Source organism: Scyliorhinus torazame, chromosome 15 (assembly GCF_047496885.1).
Source record: "Scyliorhinus torazame isolate Kashiwa2021f chromosome 15, sScyTor2.1, whole genome shotgun sequence".
NCBI lineage: Eukaryota > Metazoa > Chordata > Chondrichthyes > Carcharhiniformes > Scyliorhinidae > Scyliorhinus > Scyliorhinus torazame.
The window spans coordinates 82,210,678-82,234,260 of NC_092721.1; the positions used below are offsets into that span (position 1 = coordinate 82,210,678).

Genomic DNA, 23,583 nt, shown 5'->3' on the forward strand with positions numbered 1-23,583 from the left:
GACCAGGCTAGCCAAGACACCAGAGTCATGGGCTGAGGAGGGGGGACAGGCTGGGGGGGGGGGGGGGAACGACAGACTGAGGAGGGGGACAGGCTGAGCGGGGACAGACTGAGGAGGGGGACAGGCTGAGGGGGGACAGACTGAGGAGGGGACAGACTGAGGAGGGGGACAGGCTGAGGAGGCGACAGACTGAGGAGGTGGACAGGCTGAGGAGGGGGACAGGCTGAGGAGGAAACAGACTGAGGAGGTGGACAGGCTGAGGGGTGGACAGACTGAGGAGGCGGACAGGCTGAGGGGGGGACAGACTGAGGAGGTGGACAGACTGAGGAGGGGGACAGGCTGAGGAGGGGACAGACTGAGGAGGTGGACAGGCTGAGGGGTGGACAGACTGAGGAGGGGGACAGGCTGAGGAAGGGACTAGGGCCCGACCCCGACCGCATGCGCCCCCTCATGGAACTCCCCCTCCCCCCACTGCCCCAAGGCCCTGAAACGACGCCTGGGGTTTTTCTCCTACTATGACCAGTGGGTCCCTAATTATGCGGACAAGGCCCGCCCACTCATTCAGTCCACAGTTTTTCCCCTGAAGGCTGAGGCCTGCCAGGCCTTCAACCACATCAAGGCAGACATCGCCAAGGCCACGATGCACGCGGTTGACGAGTCCCTCCCCTTTCAGGTTGAGGGCGATGCATCAGACGTAGCCCTGGCCACCACCCTCAACCAGGCGGGCAGGCCCATGGCCTTCTTTTCCCGCACCCTCATGCCTCTGAAATTCGGCACTCCTCTGTCAAAAAAGAGGCCCAAGCCATTGTGGAAGCTGTACGGCATTGGAGGCATTACCTGGCCGGCAGGAGATTCACTCTCCTCACTGACCAACGGTCGGTTGCCTTCATGTTCAATAATACACAGCGGGGAAAGATCAAAAAGATAAGATCTTGAGGTGGAGGATCGAGCTCTCCACCTATAATTACGAGATTTTGTATCGCCTCGGGAAGCTCAACGAGTCCCCTGATGCCCTATCCCTCGGTACATGTGCCAGCGCACAAATAGACTGACTCAGGGCTCTCCATAATGACCTCTGCCACCCAGGGGTCATCCGGTTTTTCCATTTCATCAAGGCCCGCAACCTGCCCTACTCCCGCCCCTTTGAGCTCCTCAGCATGGACTTCAAAGGGCCCCTGCCCTCCACCGACCGCAACACGTACTTTCTGAACGTGGTCGATGAGTACTCCCGGTTCCCTTTCGTCATCCCATGCCCTGATATGACTTCTGCCACGGTCATTAAAGCACTCCACAGCATCTTCACTCTGTTCGGTTTCCCCACCTACATCCACAGCGATCAGGGATCCTTCTTTATGAGTTATGAGCTGCGACAGTTCCTGCTCAGCAAGGGCATCGCCTCGAGCAGGACGACCAGCTACGACCCCTGGGGAAATGGACAGGTGGAGATGGAGAACGGGACGGTCTGGAAGGTCATCCTGCTGGCCCATGGTCTAAAAATCTCCCGGTCTCCCGCTGGCAGGAGGTCCTCCCGACGCGCTCCACTCCATCCGATTGCTCCTCTGCACGGCGACTAACGAAACCCCCATGAACGTCTCTTTGCCTTCCCCAGGAGGTCCACCTCCGGGGTCTCGCTCCCAACATGGCTGACAGTTCCTGGACCCGTCCTCCTTCGCAAGCATGTGCGGACCCATAAGTCGGACCCTTTGGTCGAAAGGGTCCACCTCCTACACGCGAACCCGCAGTACGCCTACGTGGCACACCCTCACGGGCGCCAGGGCACAGTCTCCCTCCGGAGATTACGAGATTTTGTATCGCCTCGGGAAGCTCAACGAGTCCCCTGATGCCCTATCCCTCGGTACATGTGCCAGCGCACAAATAGACTGACTCAGGGCTCTCCATAATGACCTCTGCCACCCAGGGGTCACCCGGTTTTTCCATTTCATCAAGGCCCGCAACCTGCCCTACCCCCGCCCCTTTGAGCTCCTCAGCATGGACTTCAAAGGGCCCCTGCCCTCCACCGACCGCAACACGTACTTTCTGAACGTGGTCGATGAGTACTCCCAGTTCCCTTTCGTCATCCCATGCCCTGATATGATGGGGCACTCGCTGGACCCCCATCCACGGCCCCTGACTATTCACCCCCCCCCCGGTTGCCTCATTCACCCCTGCACCACTCACCCTCCCACCAGCGAACCTCACTGCAGCCCCCGCCCCAGGAGGATCCGTCCTCCCACTGGTTCCACTCAGGGATGACAAAGACGAGGCCAACATGCTCCCAGAGTCACAGGTGACCAAGTCAGCGCCCACATCACCACCAAGTCTGAGGCGATCGCAGAGGAGGGTCAAGGCACCCGACAGACTGAACTTGTAAGTTTTTTTTCCACCAACCCCGCCGGACTCTTTTTTTAACAGGGGGTGAATGTGGTAGTCACCACTAGCGGTATTATATGTATTACGGTAAGACACATATACTAGAGGTACATGGGTAAATCCCTGCCTGCTGGCTCCGCCCAGTAGGCGGTGTATAAATGTGTGTGCTCGCCGGTGCTGCAGCCATTCTGGTTCCAGCTACAGGAGGCACAACATCTTTGCTCAATAAAGCCTCGATTATTCCACTACTCTAATTACTCTGGTAATTGATAGTGCATCATTGGGTCAAATTTGCGTTTATAATTTCTTGATTCTTTGTGCTGGTTTGGTCAATTTCAAGTGAATTGCACTGAAAGAAAAGGCTGCATCGTGGAAAACCCAAACATGATGCTTACAACATTGCTACACATAGCAAGCACAGCAATTCGTACCATATAATGATAAATTAAAGCAGATTGAAGTCATTCCTGATTACGCACTGGTGGCTGAGAATTCCAGCCATTATAACATATGTAGAAGATTATCTCATTAAATCATGATAACCATTGATGCGATTTTCTTCATTATTGTGTAGGTTCGTCAAGAGTTTAATGACTTCACAAGTAATCCCAGTTCAAAACATTTGGCAAAATATCATGTCAAACATTGATGCTGCTGTTCAATATCGCAGGAGAAGTATTATATTTTTCACAGGTTATTCATTTCCTTTTTGTCTTTAGTACCAAACTTATTATTGTGTTAGTAATAATGTATTGGGTATAATGATGGAACTGCATAAAACGCTGTTTCCCCGACTAAGGGGTCAATTTCTGGGGGTCATCGATTTAATATGATTGGTAGCAGGATTAGAGGAGACAAGAGGAAAATCTTTTTCAGCCAAGAGGGTAGTGGGCATCTGGAATTCACTGCTAAAGTTGGTGATTGAGACCGAACGCTCAACTCATATAAAAGTACCTGGATCTGCATCTGAGGTGCTGTAACCTATGAGGAAAATGGGATTAAAATGAGCAGTTAATTTCTTTTTTCTCTTTTTTGGCCACCACAGACATGATGGTCTCACTGGCCTCTTTCTGCACCATACCTGGTTCTATTACTCTGATGCATAAAGACATCTTGTGGCTCAAAGGCCTTTCAAGCCAGGAACTTTGGGTTTAACACCCACTCCAGTCCCTGTTTGCGATGGATGGAGCATTCATGATGCAGATCAACATGTTAATGATTGGCCTGCTAATCAATCCAAAACTGCCCCGCTAGTACCCAAAGTAAACGAAAGTGCACGAGAAGTTATGAAACAAATTGAATGCATAATGCTCATCATGCACCAGCCACGACTGATTTGAATTTTTGTGTAGATTTTCTTTTTAAATCTAGCAAAATCATGGGTCAAATCTTGATACAGTATACACTGGGTACATTTCACCCAACTTTGTGACGCAACGAGGCCGATGAATCTCGTGAGAGGCGTCCCGCGAGATTCGCGACTCCTGAGATGTCTCGCGGGTGGCCGACTGAATGTGCTCGAGACAGGGCTCTGTTGCAATTCGGTAAGATCACGGTCTAAGTGTGGTTGAAGAGCGGTGTGGATTGTGGTGAACCACTGTATTAGGGGATGTAAGGTAGGACCTGCACTACAGGTTCGCTGGTAGCCCCTGCCGGCTGGCTCCGCCCACTAAGATCTGTATAAATATGCATGACCTCCATTGCCCTGCCATTTCGCCAGCTGCAGCAGGAGGCCACGCATCTGACTGCAATAAAGCCACAGTTGTACCCAATATGTGTCTTTGTGCAATTGGTTGTGCATCAATTTATTGCAGTCAGATTTTTCCACAGAATGGATATCAGAATCAAACCAGATCACCTGCAGTTGGATCCGCACTCGCCCGATGCCAGAAAAGACTTTACTCACTAGCTAGCATGTTTTGAGGCCTACATCAATGCTGCGTACCCCGCGCCAACGGAGGCTCAGAAGATAAACGTCCTGTACTCCAGACTGAACTCCAGCGTGTTCCCATTGATCCAAGACGCCTCAAATTACGCGAAAGCAATGGCACTCCTTAAAGAACACCATGCTCAAAAGGCGAACACTCTCTTCGCCAGGCATATACTCGCCACCCGCTCGCAACTACCTGGTGAGTCCATCGAAGACATCTGGCGCGCCCTAATTCCACTCAACCGGGACTGTGACTGTCAGACCTTTACGGTCACTGAACATGCAAACCTTCTCATGCGCGATGCTTTCGTGACGGGGATTGCGTCGGACCACATCCAAGAACGATTACTGGAAGGGGCCACGCTCGAACTGGCGGAGACGAAAACCTTGGCGCTCTCCATGACGGTCGCATCCTGTAATGTACAGTCCTAGCCCTCCCGCCGCGCTGCCCACCCTTCTACCCCTTCTTACCCCTCCTGGACCCCGCCGACAACCGCTTCAGCTGGGGCCCTGCCTTCCCAATACACCTGCGCCGCACGCCGCTCCGCGCACCCCGGGGGTCCCCGCTGCTACTTCTGCGGTCAGCAGAAGCACCCCCACCAACACTGCCTTGCCCGCACTGCCGTTTGTAAATCCTGCAGTAAGAAGAGCCACTTCGCGGCTGTGTGCCAGGCCCGCGCAGTCGCTGAGATCGCGCCCGCTATCGCCCCCTCCCCCACGGCAAACGCACAATGGGAGCTGCCATCTTCTCCTCCCGGGGCCATGTGTAATCAATGGGCGCCATCATTTTGTCCTCCTTCGGCCACTTGCGGCCCATGGGCGCCGCCATCTTGTCCCCCTTCGGCCATGTGCGCCCCATGGGCGCCGCCATCTTGTCCCGACCCCGCAATGTGTGCACCATGGGCGCCACCATCTTGTGCCAACCCCGTAATGTACGCACCATGGGCGCCGCCATCTTGTCCCCCACAGGGTCTCCGGACATCCCGACATCGGAACCGCACACGCTTGCCACCCGAAGCATCCGACAACTACCCGCAGCTCGCTTCGATGACGCTGGACCAATCTCGCCCGCACATCCTGGCCACCGCGTCCACGACGGTGAAAATCAATGGTCACGCGACCTCGTGCCTGCTGGACTCCGGGAGCACCGAAAGCTTTGTACACCCAGATACGGTAAGGCGCTGCTCCCTCGCGGTCCACCCTGCCAATCAAAGGATCTCCCTAGCCTCCGGATCCCACTCCGTCCCGATCCGAGGCTTCTGTACAGTCACCCTCACTGCCCAGGGCATAGAATTTAGTAACTTCCGCCTCTATGTCCTTCCTAATCTCTGCGCTGCACTCCTGTTGGGCCTGGACTTCCAGTACAATCTCCAGAGCCTCACCCTCAAATTCGACGGGCCCCTACCCCCCCTTACCATTTGCGGCCTCGCCACCCTCAAGGTCGATTCTCCCTCTCTTTTTGCCAATCTAACTGCGGATTGCAAGCCTGTTTCCACCAGGAGCAGACGGTACAGCATCCAGGGCAAGACCTTCATCAGGTCCGAAGTCCAGCGGCTGCTTAAGGAGGGTATTATCGAGGCCAGCAACAGCCCCTGGAGAGCCCAAGCGGTAGTCGTTAAAGCTGGGGAGAAACACAGGATGGTCATGGACTACAGCCAGACCATGAATCGGTACACGCAGCTCGACACGTACCCCCTCCCACATATATCTGATATGGTCAATCAGATTGCGCAGTACCGGGTCTTCTCAACAATTGACCTGAAATCCGCCTACCACCAGCTCCCCATCCGGAAGTCAGACCATCCATACACTGCCTTCGAGGTGGACGGTCGCCTCTACCACTTCCTTAGGGTCCCTTTCGGCGTCACAAACGGGGTCTCGGTCTTCCAAAGGGAAATGGACCGAATGGTCGAACAGTACGGTTTGCGGGCCACCTTTCCGTACTTAGATAATGTCACCATCTGCGGCCATGACCAGCAGGACCACGATGCCAACCTCGATAAATTCCTCCGCAATGCCACTCATCTCAACCTGACCTATAACAAAGAGAAGTGTGTGTTCAGCACGACCCGGTTAGCCATTCTCGGCTATATAGTCCAAAACGGACTTCTCGGGCCCGACCCCGACCACATGCCCCCCCTCATGGAGCTCCCCCTCCCCCACTGCCCCAAGGCCCGCAAACGCTGCCTGGGGTTCTTTTCCTACTACGCCCAGTGGATCCCAAACTATGCGGACAAGGCCCGCCCACTCATTCAGTCCACCCAATTCCCTCTCGCGGCCGAGGCACAACATGCTTTCGCCAGCATCACAGCAGACATCACCAAGGCCGGGATGTGCGCAGTGGACGAGTCACTGCTTTTTCAAGTAGAAAGCGACGCTTCACACGTCACCCTTGCCACCACTCTAAACCAGGCAGGCAGACCCATGGCATTCTTTTCCCGCACCCTTCTTGCCTCTGAAATTTGACACTCATCCGTCGAAAAGGAGGCCCAAGCTATTGTTGAAGCTGTGCGGCATTGGAGGCATTACCTGGCCGGTAAGAGATTCACTCTCCTCACTGACCAACAGTCGGTAGCCTTCATGTTCAATAACACACAGCGGGGCAAGATCAAAAATAATAACATCTTGCGGTGGAGAATCGAGCTCTCCACCTATAATTACAAGATTTTGTATCGCCCCGGTAAACTAAACGAGCCCCAAGACGCCCTCTCCCGAGGATACATGTGCCAGCGCACAAGTGGACGAACTCCGGGCCCTACACGACAGCTTTTGTCACCTGGGGGTCACTCGATTGTACCATCTGGTCAAAGCTCGCAATCTGCCCTACTCCGTCGAGGAAGTCACCAGGGACTGCCAGGTCTGTGCGGAGTGCAAGCTGCACTTCTACCGGCCAGACCGTGCACGCCTGGTGAAGGCTTCCCGCCCCTTTGAACACCTCAGCGTGGATTTCAAAGGGCCCCTCCCCTCCACCGACCGTACACGTACATTCTCAGTGTGGTCGATGAGTACTCCAGATTCCCCTTCGCCATCCCAAGCCCCGATATGACGTCTGCCACCGTCATCAAGGCCCTCAACACCATCTTCGCTCTGTTCGGTTTCCCCGCTTACATCCACAGTGACAGGGGATCCTCATTCATGAGCAATGAGCTGCGTCAGTTCCTGCTCAGCAGGGGTATAGCCTCCAGCAGGACGACCAGCTACAACCCCTGGGAAACGGGCAAGTAGAATGGGAGAATGGGACGGTTTGGAGGGCCATACAGCTGGCCCTACAGTCCAGGAACCTCCCAGCCTCTCGCTGGCAGGAGGTCCTCCCTGACGCTCTACACTCCATCTGGTCACTATTGTGCACCGCCACTAATAACACACCCCATGAACGTGTTTTTACCTTCCCCAGGAAGTCCACATCCGGGGTGCCGCTCCCAACTTGGCTCGCAGCACCAGGACCAGTCCTGCTCCGTAGGCAGGTCCGACTCCACAAGGCGGATCCCTTGGTGGACAAACCCTCAATATGCCTACGTGGAGTTCCTCGACGGCCGCCAAGATACTGTGTCACTCAGGGACCTGGCACCGTCAGGTTCCACCCCAACACACTCCCCCACCCATGCACCCCCCCCCCCCCCCCACCGCGCCGCCAACACTGACCCCACCAGACCCCCCCCCCCTTTACGCACAAGAGGACGAAGAGGATCTCGGCACGCTCCCGGAGTTCCCCGATGATTGGCCAGCATTAGCACCGCCACCACCTCCACCACCGCCAGCACCGACTTCATCTCCACCGTTACGCCGCTCCCAACGAAGCACCAAAGCACCGGACCGGCTGAACCTTTGACGGATCCGGGCTGTCAACATAGACTTTTCTTTTTTTTTTTCTTAGCACTGTATATAATTGCACTATTTGTATATAGTTTCACATCACCCCCGGTGAATATGGTGAACCACTGAAATAGGGGATGTAAGGTAGGACCTGCACTACAGGATCACCTGTAGCCCTTGCCGACTGGCTCCGCCCACTAAGATCTGTATAAATATGCATGACCTCCAGTGCCCTGCCATTTCGCCAGCTGCAGCAGGAGGCCATGCATCTGACTGTAATAAAGCCACAGTTGTACCCAATCTGTGTCTTTGTGCAATTGATTGCGCATCATGGATCTCACCCAAAAAGCCGTCAAGAAACACTCCGACAAACTGGCCCAAACGATGCTGTTAAATATTTTGGTTGAGAAATCTTTTTGGTTGAATTGTGACCACTTTTAGTTAAACTTTTACCTTCACTGTTCGGTTTGAATATAATCTGCATTGTAACTTGCTGGAAGCAACAGTTAATTACAATGCGGGAAGGGAAATGGGCATCTGGGATCTTAAATGTAAAATGTTTAACGCCACTGATATGTACTGTGGGTCAGTGGTTGCACCACTCCGATATTGATGGAAGCACTATCATCCGGAGTTAATTCCTTGGAACTTGCAACATTATCGTGATTGGCCTTGAAGTCATGATTTTCAGGTTGTTAGAGGATGTTTTGCCTGATAGTTAGTCATTAAATGGGTTGTTCTCAATATTATGAGCACAATGATCACCTATGTGTGCCAGCACTGAATGCAAATCAGTTGGAGTATAGAAGTATGACAATAGTATCTGGCATTGTCAGCATTGTTGTGGTATAAAAATGGTTTGGCCAATCAGTTTGTCACTTTTTTAAAAATAAACTGTTCTTCACCTTTCAGGGTCTCAATACTGGTTTTTCAAACGGAATGTTCTGCAACAGGGATTCCCAAAGCCTATCTCTGATTTTAAATTTCCAAGCAGTGTCACTAAAATAGATGCTGCAATGCGAATTCGAAGAAGGAGGATACTCTTTTTTGTGGGCAATCAATTTTGGACGTATGTGGTTTCATATTTCTTTTAACATTTCACCCATTTTCTGAGGCTTTTGTTGTGTGCTTTTTCTGGAGATTGTGACACACTGTACCATGTGCTTTCTTAACAGCTATTCTATGCGGAGCAAGGATATTCGTGGCCCATTTTTAATAAGCAGCACCTTTGGAGGAATATCCAAAGTGGATGCAGCTTTTCGGTATCGAGGTAAGTGGCCACTTGGTGGAGAACAGTAACTTACAGTTTAATAACCACAGTATAATTGACATAATAAAATGTACCAGTGAGAATGAAACAGGTTTTTTAATGCAGAAGCTCTTAACTAATGGATCTCTTTATGTTAAGAATATATGACCTGTTTGTGGCATAAAACATTTCTGTAGGAACATGGAATACAGAATCTGGCAGAGAGGGTATATTAAAGATTTACCATTGGAAAATCAGGAATGTCACAAATCACGGGATCCAACAGCCATTTTTCCAGTCTATATTTTAATAAAACGAGACTCCATTCCAACGGCTGAATGTCAGTAAATTGGCTCCATCAAGTCACTTTACGTGAGCATAATTTTCTCAACAAGGATTAACATTTTTAGAACACAGAGGAACATTTGATACCAGTCCATAATATGAAATCTGAGCAATTAGCTTGACTTCCCGTCTGTCACAATTCAAAGTGCAGTATTCAGATTTTTGTTTTACACTTCAGAGAGATAGAAAGGAACAAAGGGTATCCTCAATAATACAAAATACTGGAGCACAAGGGGAGCATTTTAATCTCATCAGAAAATTGGGTGACTGATAGGAACGGTTTCAACACCGGTTTTACATCCCATCGATTTTAGAAAAGGTAAAATCGAGAGCGGTTTGCTGTTTGTCTCATTTGTTTTCCAACAGGTTAAAATTATCCCAAGAATCTTTAGAAAACTCTGACTGTTAATTTAACACCAATAGATGTCAAGAAAAATACATTCATATTTTAGCGGAATTATGTTTCACCGGGTATAAGATCATTAGAAATAGGAGTCGGATTTGACCAAATGGCCCCTTGAGCTTAGTCCAACCACGGCTAATCATCTGCCTCAACTTTACTCTCCTCCTTGCTCCCCATATCCATCAATTCTCTCCGAGACCAAAGATTTGTCTATCTCACACTTTCATATATTCAAGAATGGAGCATCCACAACCTTCTGTGGCGGAGTATGCCAAAGATTCAGAACCTTTTGAGTGAAGAGATTTCTCCTCATGTTAGGCCCCCTACTCTGACGCTGCCTCGCCACGGTTAAGATTCCCCTGCCAACATTAACAACTTCTAAGCTGGAATTTCCCCCTCCTGAACAGCACGGCGAATGACAAGTCGGGGCAGAGAATACGGGGGGTGAGGGCAGAGGCCCGAAGTTGGGGGTAAAAACAGGAGTGCTGGAATACAAAGGGGTGGATGGGTAGGAAGGCAAGAGGGGGTGGAGAGGAACCACAGAACCTTGCGGAAATAAGGAGCGAAATGGCTCGACACCGGTGTAAAAAATGGCGCGAACCACTCCAGCGTCGGGCCGACTGGAAGTTGCGGATTCCTCTGCACCTCCGGGGGCTAGGCAGGCACCGGAGGGGTTGGCTCTATGTCAACCGGCGCCGAAGGTCTGGCACGAGTTAGCGCATGCACACAACCGCCGGTGTGGTTCTGCGCATGCACAGACTGGCCGGTGTATTCTAGTGCATGCGCAGGGCGGTGTCTTCTCCGCGCCGGCCATGGCGGAGCCCTACAGAGGCCGGCGCAGAAGGAAGGAGTGCCCGCACGGCAAAGGCCCACCCGCAGATCGGTGGGCCCCGGTCGTGGGCCAGGCCACCGTGGGCTCATCAGGGGTGGAATCCCCCCATCAGTCTGCTCTCAATCATCAGCAAATTGGTGAATGGAGTCATCAACAGAGCTATCAAGTGGCTCTTACTCAGCAACAACCTGCTCACTTACACTCAGTTTGTGTTCCGCCAAGGTCACTCAGCTCCTGCTCTCATTACAGCTTTCGTTCATACGTGGACAAATGAGCTAAACACCAGAGGTGAAGTGAAAGTGACGGCCCTTGACATTAAGGCAGCATTTGACCGAGTATGGCATCAAGGAGCCCCAGCTAAACTGGAGTCAATGGGAATCAGGGCAAAAACCTCGCCGCTGGTTGGAGTCATACCTGACAGAAAGGAAGATCCCCAAATCAATAACAACAATCCCATCCTCCCACCAAACCCCAAACATTAGCCTGCATGTTCACACGAACAAATGACAAAAAGGAATTAGCGATCACCCAGAGTCGGCATTAACACACACAGCCCCCCTCCCCCCAACCTTCCCACCCACACGCCCCAACTAATGTTCGATGTTATCTAGTTCTTGAAAATGCATAATGAATAATGCCCATTATTGTAGAACCCCTCCCATCCTTTCCCTCAGTTCAAACTTAACCTTCTCAAGAGTCAAGAATTCCAACAGGTCTCCCCACCACGCCAGGGCACCGGATGGAGAGGCTGCTCTCCATTCCATCAGGATTCGTCTTCGGGCGATCAACGAGGCGAAGGCTACAACATCTGCCTCCACACCCGTTTCCAACCCTGGCTGGTCCGACACCCCGAATATGGCCTCCTGGGGGCCCGGGTCCAGTTTCACGTGCACCATTTTAGAGGTTACCCTAAAAACCTCCTTCCAGTAATCCTCTAGCTTTGGACAGGACCAAAACATATGAACGTGATTAGTGGGGGCCCCACCGCAACGTTCACACACATCTTCTACTCCTTCAAAGAATCGTCTCATCCTCGCCCTCGTGAGGTGTGCTCTGTATACCATCTTCAGCTGTATCAGCCCCAACCTCGCGCACGAGGTGGAGGCATTCACTCTCCGGAGCACCTCACACCAGAACCCCTCCTCCATATCCTCTCCTAACTCTTCCTCCCACTTTGCTTTGATCCCTTCCAGTGGTGCCATCTCTTCCAAAATATCTCCGTAAACCGCCGACACTACCCCCTTCTCCTGTCCCCCTGTCGTCAGCATCTCCTCCAACAATGTGGAGGCCGGCTCCACCGGGAAGCTCTGTATCTCCTTTCTGGCAAAACCTCGAACCTGCATGTATCTCAACATTTTCCCCTGCTCCAGCCCATACTTCACTTCCAGCTCCTTCAATCCTGCAAACCGACCCCTAAGAAACAAATCTTTTAGTGTCTTAATCCCCTTCTCCTCCCATTTCCGAAAATTCCCATCCCACCTCCCTGGCTCAAATCTGTTGTTCCCCCGAATCGGCATTTCCCTTGACCCTAAACCCAACCCGAAGTGTTGGCAAAACTGCCTTCAAGTTCTCAATGAAGTTATTGTTACCAGACTCCGTGAGTATTTCTCTGGGGTTATCAGGAGCGGGGCTGTTGCTAGTGCTTTCAATCCCGACCGCCCTGCACAAACTCTCCTCCATTCTGACCCACTGGGAATCAAGCCCTCTGACCCAGCTCCGCACCTTCTCCACATTCTCCGCCCAGTAGTAATACATCAGGTTCGGAAGACCCAAACCCCCTGCCTGCTTTTCCCTCTGTAGCAGCACCTTTCTAACTCTGGCTACCTTCCCTCCGCATATGACCGAAGTAATCCTTCCCTCAATCTCTCTGGAAAAAGCCTTTGACAGGAAAATCGGCAGGCATTGAAAAATAAACCGAAATCACGGCAACACGTTCATTTTAACCACCTGTACCCAACCCGCCAGTGACAGAGGGAGACCATCCCACCTTGCCAGATCAGCTTTCACTCTCCCCAACAAACTAGAAATGTTGTACCTGCGGAGCCCCCCCCAACCCCAGGACAACCTGCACCCCCAGATTCCTAAAGTGAGTCCCTGCCCTACGGAATGGCAGCCCACCCCCCCCCCCCCACCCCTGCCCCCACCCCCGATCGAGACACCACAAAATACTCACTCTTATCTAGATTTAGTTTGTACCCCGAGAAAGACCGAAACACTCGAAGCAGCTCCAATATCTCCCCTATCAACACACTTGGTTCCGGCACGTATAACAGCAAGTCATCGGCATATAAGGACACCCTATGCTCTCTCCCGCCCCCCCCCCCCCCCCGCATTATTTCTTTCTATACCCTCGAACTTCTTACTGTGATGGCCAACAGTTCAATCGCAAGTGCAAACAGCAGGGGGGACAGAGGACATCCCTGCCTCATCCCACGGTGGAGAGAAAAGTATCTCGAGCTGATGTTGTTTGTGCGGACACTCTCCCTCGGCTCCTTATATAGTAGCTTTACCCAGTTCACAAATCTTGGTCCAATCCCAAACCGCTCCAGCACTGCCATCAAGTACCCCCATTCTACCTGGTCAAATGCCTCCTCAGCGTCCAATGCCACAACCACCTGTTTCCTTCCCCTCTGCCGGTGCCGTAACGACGTTCAATACTCTTCTAACGTTTGAAAAGAGCTGCCTCCCTCTCATGAACCCTGTCTGATCTTCACCTATCACCTTCGGGAGACACTCCTCCAACCTACCCGCCAGCACCTTCGCCAATACTTTTGCGTCCATATTCAGAAGCGATATGGGCCTATACGACCCACACTCCGTTGGATCCTTATCTTTTTTTAGCAACAGGGAAATCGATGCCTGCCTCAAAGTTTGCGGCAACACCCCCTTCCCTATCGCCTCTTCAAACATCCCCACCATCAGGGGTGCCAGCTTATCCTTGAATTTTTTATAATATTCCACCGGAAACCCATCCGGCCCTGCCACCTTCCCCGACTGCATCCTCCCAATCGCATCCTTTATCTCCTGCTCCACTATCACTCCTTCTAATGTAGCCCTGTCCCCCTCCCCTAACCTCAGGTACTCCAGCCCATCTAGAAATTCCTGCATCTCACGGTCTCCCCCAGGTGGCTCTGACCTGTACAACCGCTCATAAAATTCCTCAAAAACCTTGTTAATCAGATCCAGAGCCACCACCAACTTCCCTGCCCTATCCCTCACTTGCGTTGCTTCCCTCCGGAGCTGACCTGCTAACATATCTCCATGTTCGGAAACTGCACCCCTTGCTCGTCTCAGTTGGCGTACTGCCTTCCTGGTAGATAGTCAGTCAAAGTTCGCCTGTAGTTCCTTCGTCTTTTCCAGCTTCGCTGGGTCCCCATCTTCTGCATAACTCCTATTTACCTCCAACATCTCATCTGTAACCCTCTGCCGCTCCAACCTCTCCTCTTTGTCCATCCTGGCCTTAAACAAAATCACCTCACCCCTCACCACCGCTTTCGAGCCGAACAGACAACTGCCTTCGACACCTCACCCGTACAGTTGAAACCTACATATTCCTTAATTACCTTTTCAACAGAACCCTTGGTCCCCCAAAAGTCCCACATCTAATTTCCACCCCGGCCTCTGCGCTACCCCCTTCTCCAGTACCATCTCCACCCAATGCGGAGCATGATCTGACACTGCAATTGCCGAGTATTCTAACCCCTTAACCCCAGCCAGCAAAGCCTTCTCCACCACAAAAAAGTCGATCCGCGAGTATACCTTCTGGACTGCTGAGAAAAACGAGTACTCCCGTTCCCTTGGGTGCAGAAACCTCCAAGGGTCCACCTCTCCCATTTCCACCATTAGCCCAGCCAACTCTTTTGCCCCCCCTGATGGGACCAGCGAGCGCGGCCGTGACCTGTCCAACCTTGGCTCCTGCACCAAGTTCCAGTCCCCCCCACTATCAGTTTGTGTGTGTCCAAGTCGGGGATAGCCCCAAACACCTCCTTTGCGAATCCCACATCGTCCCAATTGGGACGGTATACACTTAACAGCGCCACTAACCTCCCCTCCAGCGCCCCTGTCACAATCGCATATCTACCCCCCTGATCTGCAACCACGTTCTCCATCTGGAAGCGTACTCTTTTGCTGACCATTACCGCTACCCCTCGAGCCCTTTCGTCAAATCCAGAGTGAAACACCTGACTAACCCAGCCCTTTTGAAGTCTCACCTGGTCCTTCACCCTCAAGTGAGTCTCCTGCAGCATTGCTATATCGGCTTTCAAACTTTTAAGATGCGCAAGCACCCTTGACCTCTTGACCGGACCTCCTAACCCCCTCACGTTCCACGTGACTATCCTAACTGGGGTCTCTCACCACCCCACCCCCCCACCCTTCTTATCCACCATCATCATACCGCCGGGCCCTGCCCCATGAGCCTGACCCGCCCCTATTCATTATTAACATCAAACCCCTTCCCCCCTCCCAAACCCGCCCTCCCCCAATATATCCTCTTGAAAAAACATCTCCCAGCATCAATCCCCCTCGCTCGCCTCGTAGGCCCATCGAAATCTGCTAACCAGACTCTTATGTCCGCAGCCCTCCGCTCACCTCACCTCTGTTCACTAGCCGACTTTAGTTGGCTAGCGCGGGTGGTTCCCTCCGCCAAGGTATACCGTCCTCTCCCACCCAGTCCCAGAGAAGCTCCAACAATATTTAAGAAGATCAACATCATCCAGGCAAAACAGCCGACTCCATCCAACACTGGTGCACAGTGATAGCCATGTGTACCATCTACTAGATGTACTGCCGGAACTCACCATGGTTCCTTCGGCAGCACTTTCCAAACTCACAACCACTACCATGTAGAAGAACAAGGACAGTAGATACATGAAAACACCAGCATCTGGAAGTTCCACTCCAAGCCACTCACCATCCTGACTTGGAAATATATCACCTTTCCTTCACTGTCGCTGGGTCAAAATCCTGTAACTCCTTCAGTAACAGCACTGTGGGGGTACCTACACCACATGGACTGCAACTATTCAAGAAGGCACCTTCTGAAGGGCCACAAGGGAAGGACAATAAATGCAGTGATGCCCACATTGTGTAAATTAATTTAAAAAGAGTATAGAGTAAAGAATTCACTTACCCTGACAGTGTGGATTAAGTTGTTCATGCATTCCCTGCACTGCAGAACAGTCTTCCCCTGGACCCCTGTGACACCGACCACCATGATGACCTCTTCCCAGGCCACTGTGGTGAGACTAGTGGGCCACCAGCTCCTATCTCTGGGAAAGAGAACATCCCTCCTGTCCTACATGGCCTGGTAGAGAGTCTCCAGGGGCATCACTGAACCGTGGGGTCTATGTTTGCTGCTTTCTGGAAGCCATGTCCTTGGCTCCTGGTGTGATGAATGAATGACAGTCTGGGTATATTTTCAATATGGTGCCCGGCATGATAGAAGGGCACGCAACTTCCTGTCCACCTCACCACGCGATGTGATGTAATCCTCCAGGCTGCATAATTCATTGGAAAAGCTACAGATTTAAAATGTGGCATGTTGATCCCCTGTCGGATCGTGTCTAGTGACAACCTGCACCACTCTCTCAGAATTCTGAATCTACCCACAATTAGAACAGGGAAGGGGAGTGCAGTTCAATGACCCCCTCCTTAGATCTCCTGGGCAAGAAAGCCAAGACATTATGTTAAAACAAGTTACTTTGTCTTCTGGGCCCAAGCTGCCTTCTTGGACTGACAATGACTCTCTCAGTATATCAATTTCAGGCCTTAGTCCAATCTCATCTAGGCTCTGAATGCAGGAACTCCCAATTTAAGGAGTTCCTGCCCCCTATTCTAGCTCCGCCTTCTTGAATCACTAAATCATTAATCTTGCATGAAGCAGCAAGGTGTCCTGCCTACTATACCAGCATCTGTGAACTCACTGAATCGGATAAAACCTGGCATCTGTCTGTTTCCAAGATGTTCTCCTGGTGTCCTGCTCAAATTACAAAATGTATTTTATAAAACCCATAAGGAAATAAAATGAAGGAGTAGCACAGTGGTTAGCACTGCTGACTCCTAGCGCCAGGGACCTGGATTTGATTCCTGCCTTGGGTGACTGTCTATGTGGAGTTTCCACGCTCTCCCCGTGTCGGCCTGGATTTCGTCCGGTTTCCTCCCACAATCCAACGATGTGCAGGTTAGGTGGATTGGCCGTGCTAAATTGTCCCTTAGTGTTCAGGGATATGCAAGTTAGATTACCGGTTTCCTGGGATGGGGTAGGGTAGGATAGGATAGGGTAGGACGATTGAGTGGACCTGGATGGAGTGCTCTTTCAGAGAGTTGGTGTAGACTCGATGGGCCAAATGACCTCCTTCTGCATTATAGGGATCCTATAATTCTTCTATGAATAAATAAAATTTATTTTTTATCTGACAGGGTATATCTATCTCACAAGTGGACCGAATGTGTTCATATACCGATCTAATACATTAATAAGAAGTGTGACTCCAAGGAGTTGGAATAATTGCACCTAAATGAATGTGCTTTGCTACCACACTGCTGTGTACTCATGGAAAAATTTGCTCACAGAGGATGGACATGTTATCGCCGATGTAAAACAAAGTTAACTACTCAATGAAGCTTAATCATTAACTCTTTCACAATTCAGTTGCTTTTTAATTTGAAAATTGGTCAACCGATTGATTTAATTACTCAATCTACTGCAAAATTTGTAACAAGGTAATGTTCATATGGCATTTAAGTTTCAAAAATACCTCAGCATATATTGAACTGTGAATACATTAGTTTCACAGTAGGTATTTGTGTGTAATTTCCTACAAATTTACCTTAAATGCAGATTAGAATATTGATGGTTCAATATTTATTTCTACTAATCCATTAATTCAATTCATTAATGTCAAAAATTGTGATTCAATATATCCTACTGAAAATAAAGAACAAGTTAGAAGATACGGATTGTCTCGGCTCTCTGTATGGACACTAAATTAACTATGAGCAAACATTGATTTTTATCACAAGAAATCATAGGAGGGAATTTAGTAAACACTTTGTCACATAAAAGGTGATTCAATTTTATGTCGTTCTCTCAATTATTCATAATTTTAAACTGATAGATTCTTGCCAGCCACAGTGTTCGCGGATATAGAGCCAAGGAGTTAGACCCTTGCATTGAACACCTGCCAACTGAGAAGTGGAACGGCCCTATTGCAGTTCCTATGTCCATATTTTTAATTATTTAAATTATAATAAATTCTTAAAGAATTACTCGGGTGATGAGTCTAATTGCACTAAATGATAAACTCATTTTTACTGATGAGAAATAATTTGATAAATTGACGAGCAAGACTGTGGTTATTAGAAGGAAAAGGACAGAGTCAAGGACTGATTTTTCCAGGAAGTGATGTACAATGTCAGTGGAAGTAGAAACTAACTCATTGAAAAGAATTGTGTGAAAACACAACCAAGGTGTGATTTCTGAGTTAACACTTCCAAGCCTCCAAGATTGATTCTATCGGTGTTGTAGCTGCCATCATATACTGAAGCCGGAGATGTGACATCCAGGTCTTAAATTTCAATCCATATATTTATGTTGGTCGCAAAATAGCATTCTTCCATTTCATTAATATATAAATCTCCAATACTGCTTCGGAAATCCTCATCCTTATCTTTTTAAAAAAAATGTATTTTATTGAAATTTTTCATTCACAATTTTTTCCCCTTACACATCAAACATAAATAAAATTTAACAGTACAAGTAACATGTTAACTACAATCTAATAAAGAGTAACTAACCAACATGGTAAACTAACCAAATAACATAAAATGAAACTTTCCCCTCCCCCCTCCCTCCCTCCCCCCCCCCCCCCCCCCCTGGGTTGCTGCTGCTGGTCATCTATCTTCCCTCTAACGTTCCGCTAGGTAGTCGAGGAACGGTTGCCACCGCCTGGTGAACCCTTGAGCCGATCCTCTCAGCGCAAACTTTATCCGCTCCAGTTTTATGAACCCCGCCATATCGTTTATCCAGGCCTCCAGTCCGGGGGGTTTCGCCTCCTTCCACATGAGTAAAATCCTACGTCGGGCTACTAGGGACGCAAAGGCCACGACATCGGCCTCTTTCACCTCCTGCACTCCCGGCTCATCTGCAACTCCAAATAAAGCCAACCCCCAGGTTGGTTTGACCCGGACCTTCACCACCTTCGAGATCACTCCCGTCACTCCCCTCCAATACCCCTCCAGTGCCGGGCACAACCAAAACATATGTGTGTGGTTTGCCGGGCTTCCGCCGCACCTCCCACACTTATCCTCCACTCCGAAGAACCTGCTCAACCTTGCTCCCGTTATGTGTGCTCTATGTAGCACCTTAAATTGAATCAGGCTAAGCCTGGCACACGAGGAAGAGGAATTTACCCTGCTTAGGGCATCAGCCCACAGACCCTCCTCTATCTCCTCCCCGAGCTCTTCTTCCCACTTTCCTTTCAGTTCGCCCACCAGCTCCCCCCCCTCTTCTCTCATCTCTCGGTATATCTCTGACACCTTGCCCTCCCCGACCCACACCCCCGAGAGCATTCTATCCTGGATCCCCTGTGTCGGGAGCAATGGAAATTCCCTCACCTGTTGTCTTGTGAATGCCCTCACCTGCATATACCTAAAGAAATTTCCCCGGGGCAGCTTATACTTTTCCTCCAATGCTCCCAAGCTCGCAAACGTCCCGTCTATAAATAAATCTCCCACCCTCCTAATTCCCAACTGGTGCCAGCTCTGGAAACCTCCATCCATCCTCCCTGGGGCAAACCTATGGTTGTTCCTAATTGGGGACCCCACCAGGGCTCCCAGCACACCTCTCTGTCGCCTCCATTGCCCCCAAATATTTAATGTTGCCACTACCACTGGGTTCGTGGTAAATCTTTTTGGTGAGAACGGTAGTGGCGCCGTCACCAGCGCCTCTAGACTCATCCCTTTACAGGACTTCCTCTCTAATCTTTTCCACGCCGCTCCCTCTCCCTCTATCATCCATTTACGGATCATCGCCACATTGGCGGACCAGTAGTAGTCGCCCAAATTTGGCAGCGCCAGTCCCCCTCTGTCTCTACTACGTTGTAAGAACCCCCTCCTTACCCTCGGAACTTTCCCTGCCCACACGAAGCTCGTGATGCTCCTGTCTATTTTTTTAAAGAACCCTTAGTGATCAGTATAGGGAGACATTGGAATACAAATAGGAACCTCGGGAGGACCATCATCTTAATTGCCTGCACTCTGCCCGCCAGTGACAGTGGCTGCATGTCCCACCTCTTGAAGTCCTCTTCCATTTGTTCCACCAGTCGTGTCATATTAAGTCTGTGCAAGGTTCCCCAGCTCCTGGCTATCTGAATCCCCAGGTATCGAAAGTTTCTTTCCACTCTCCTTAAAGGCAGGCCATCTATCCCTCTACTCTGGTCCCCAGGGTGTATCACAAAAAGTTCACTCTTTCCCATGTTAAGCCTATATCCCGAGAAATCTCCGAACTCCCTCAATATCTGCATGACCTCTGTCATCCCCCCCACTGGGTCCGTCACCTACAGCAGTAGGTCATCTGCGTAGAGTGACACTCGGTGTTCTTCTCCCCCTCTAATCACCCCTCTCCATTTTCTGGAGTCTCTCAGCGCCATGGCCAGTGGTTCAATTGCCAACGCGAACAGTAATGGAGATAGCGGGCAACCCTGTCTTGTTCCCCTGTATAGTCGGAAATACTCCGATCTTTGCCGACCCGTGACCACACTTGCCGTTGGGGCCCCATAGAGGAGTTTGACCCAGCTAACAAACCCGTCCCCGAACCCGAACCTCCTCAGCACCTCCCATAGATACTCCCACTCCACCCTATCAAATGCCTTCTCTGCATCCATTGCCGCCACTATCTCTGCCTCCCCCTCTGCTGGGGGCATCATTATCACCCCTAATAGCCGTCGCACGTTGACATTTAGATGTCTCCCCTTTACGAATCCTGTCTGGTCTTCGTGCACCACCCCCGGGACACAGTCCTCTATCCTCGATGCCAGCACCTTTGCTAGCAATTTGGCGTCCACATTTAGTAGTGAAATAGGCCTATAGGACCCGCACTGCAGCGGATCTTTATCCCGCTTCAAAATTAGCGATATCGCCGCCTCCGACATTGTCGGGGGTAGAGTCCCCCCTTCCCTGGCTTCGTTAAAAGTCCTCACCAACAGCGGAGCCAGCAAGTCCACATATTTTCTATAAAATTCCACCGGGAACCCATCTGGGCCCGGGGCCTTCCCTGCCTGCATGTTCCCCAGCCCCTTGGTAACCTCGTCCACCCCAATTGGTGCCCCCAGGCCTTCCACCTCCTGCACCTCCGCCCTCGGGAACCTTAATTGGTCCAAAAACTGCCGCATCTCCTCTTTTCCCTCCGGGGGTTGGGACCTATAAAGTCTTTCGTAAAAGGTCATAAACACTTTGTTTATCTTCCCTGCTCTCCGCACTGTAGCTCCCTTTTCGTCTCTAATTCCCCCTATCTCCCTCGCCGCTATCCTCTTTCGCAGCTGATGGGCCAACAGGCGACTAGCCTTTTCCCCATATTCATATCTCATTCCCTGTGCCTTCCTCCACAGCACCTCCGCCCTCCTAGTGGTCAGAAGGTCGAACTCCGTCTGGAGTCGTCGTCTCTCCCTGTATAGTCCCTCCTCCGGGGTCTCCGCATATTCTTTGTCCACCCTTAAAATCTCCCCCAGTAATCTTTCCCTTTCCTTGGCCTCTGGTTTCCCTTTGTGGGCCCTGATGGAGATCAGCTCTCCTCTGACCACCGCCTTTAGTGCTTCCCATACCACTCCCACTCGGACCTCCCCGTCGTCATTGGCCTCCAGGTATCTCTCGATACATCCCCGCACCCTTCCACAGACTCCCTCATCCGCCAACAATCCCACATCTAATCGCCAGAGTGCACGCTGCTCCCTCTCCTCTCCTAGTTCCAGGTCCACCCAATGTGGGGCATAATCTGAGATAGCTATGGCTGAATACTCAGTTTCTTCCACCCTCGAGATCAACAACCTTCCCAAAACAAAGAAATCTATCCGGGAGTACACCTTGTGGACATGGGAGAAGAAGGAGAACTCCTTGGCCTTCGGTCTAACAAATCGGATGGATCCACTCCCCCCATTTGGTCCATAAACCCCTTAAGCACCTTGGCCGCTGCCGGCCTCCTTCCGGTCTTAGATCTGGATCTATCTAACCCTGGGTCCAGCACGGTGTTGAAGTCTCCCCCCATTATCAAGTTTCCTACCTCCAGGTCCGGTATACGTCCCAGCATCCGCTTCATGAATCCCGCATCATCCCAATTCGGGGCATATACGTTAACCAACACGACCTCCGTTCCCTCCAGCCAGCCACTCACCATCACATATCTGCCTCCACTATCTGCTACAATGCTCCTAGCTTCGAATGATACCCGTTTCCCCACCAGTATGGCCACCCCTCTATTCTTTGCATCCAGCCATGAATGGAACACCTGTCCCACCCATCCTTTCCTTAACCTAACTTGGTCCGCCACCTTCAGGTGCGTCTCCTGGAGCATCGCCACGTCTGCCCTCAGTCCTTTCAAGTGCGCAAACACTCGGGCCCTTTTAATCGGTCCATTTAGGCCTCTCACGTTCCACGTGATCAGCCGCACTGGGGGGCTACCTGCCCCCTTCCCGTGTCAACTAGCCATCACCCTCTCTAGGCCAGTCCCATGTCCCGATTCCGCGCTCCCACCCGTTCCCCAGGTGGCGCATTCCAGCCCCGACCACCCTTTCTTTAGCCAGTTCCTCTTTGATTTCTGCAGCAGCAACCCAGTTATCCCCCCCTCCCCGCTAGATCCCCGTCTAGCGTGATTGCTCCCCCATATTACTTCCGAAAGTCAGCTGACTTCAACTGACCCCGGCTTCTCCCGCTCACTCCTTGACCCCCCCGTGTGGGGAACTCCCATCTACCTTGCGCCTACCTTCCCGCCATCACCTTTCTGGCGCGGGAACAAGGACAGTAGGTTCCATATTCTCTGCAGCTGTCCCGCCCCTTGTGACGCAGCTCCCTCTCCCGCCCCACTCCCATTCCTCATCCCCCGCCTATGTCTCTTCTTTCCCCCCACCGGCGCCCACATTAGTGTCCCCCCCTTCCCAATCTACATCTCTACATACATCGACAGTGACATTTCCCTCTAAGATCAGTCCCTCAGTTCCGATCCAGTTTCTCATCTTTAATAAAGGTCCATGCTTCTTCCGCCGTTTCGAAGTAGTGATGTCTCTCCTGGTACGTGACCCATAGTCGCGCCGGCTGCAGCATCCCGAACTTCACCTTCTTCTTGTGTAGCACCTCCTTGGCTCGATTAAAACTCGCCCTCCTTCTCGCCACCTCCGCACTCCAATCCTGGTACACCCGTACCACCGCATTCTCCCATCTACTACTCCGTACCTTTTTGGCCCATCTCAGAACCACTTCTCTATCATTAAAGCGGTGAAATCGCACGATTGTCGCCCTAGGTGGTTCTCCCGCCTTTGGTCTCCTCGCAGGGACCCGGTGAGGCCCCTCCACTTCTAAGGGGCCCGAAGGGGCCTCAGCTCCCATCAGCGAGCTTAGCATCGTGCTCATGTAAGCCCCGCAGTCCGCTCCTT

The 23,583-nt window shown here is 51.2% G+C and overlaps 1 protein-coding gene across 1 annotated transcript in view; it reads left to right on the forward strand.

Moving 5' to 3' along the window:
• Nucleotides 1-23,583, forward strand: part of LOC140391311 (uncharacterized) — a 108,265-nt gene that overhangs the window by 26,988 nt on the left and 57,694 nt on the right. Inside the window, exons 7-11 of the mRNA XM_072475904.1 lie at nt 2,945-3,063; nt 9,026-9,182; nt 9,289-9,383; nt 17,363-17,454; nt 17,595-17,665. Of these exons, the coding sequence (XP_072332005.1) occupies nt 2,945-3,063; nt 9,026-9,182; nt 9,289-9,383; nt 17,363-17,454; nt 17,595-17,665 (534 nt within the window). The remainder of the gene's footprint in view (nt 1-2,944; nt 3,064-9,025; nt 9,183-9,288; nt 9,384-17,362; nt 17,455-17,594; nt 17,666-23,583) is intronic.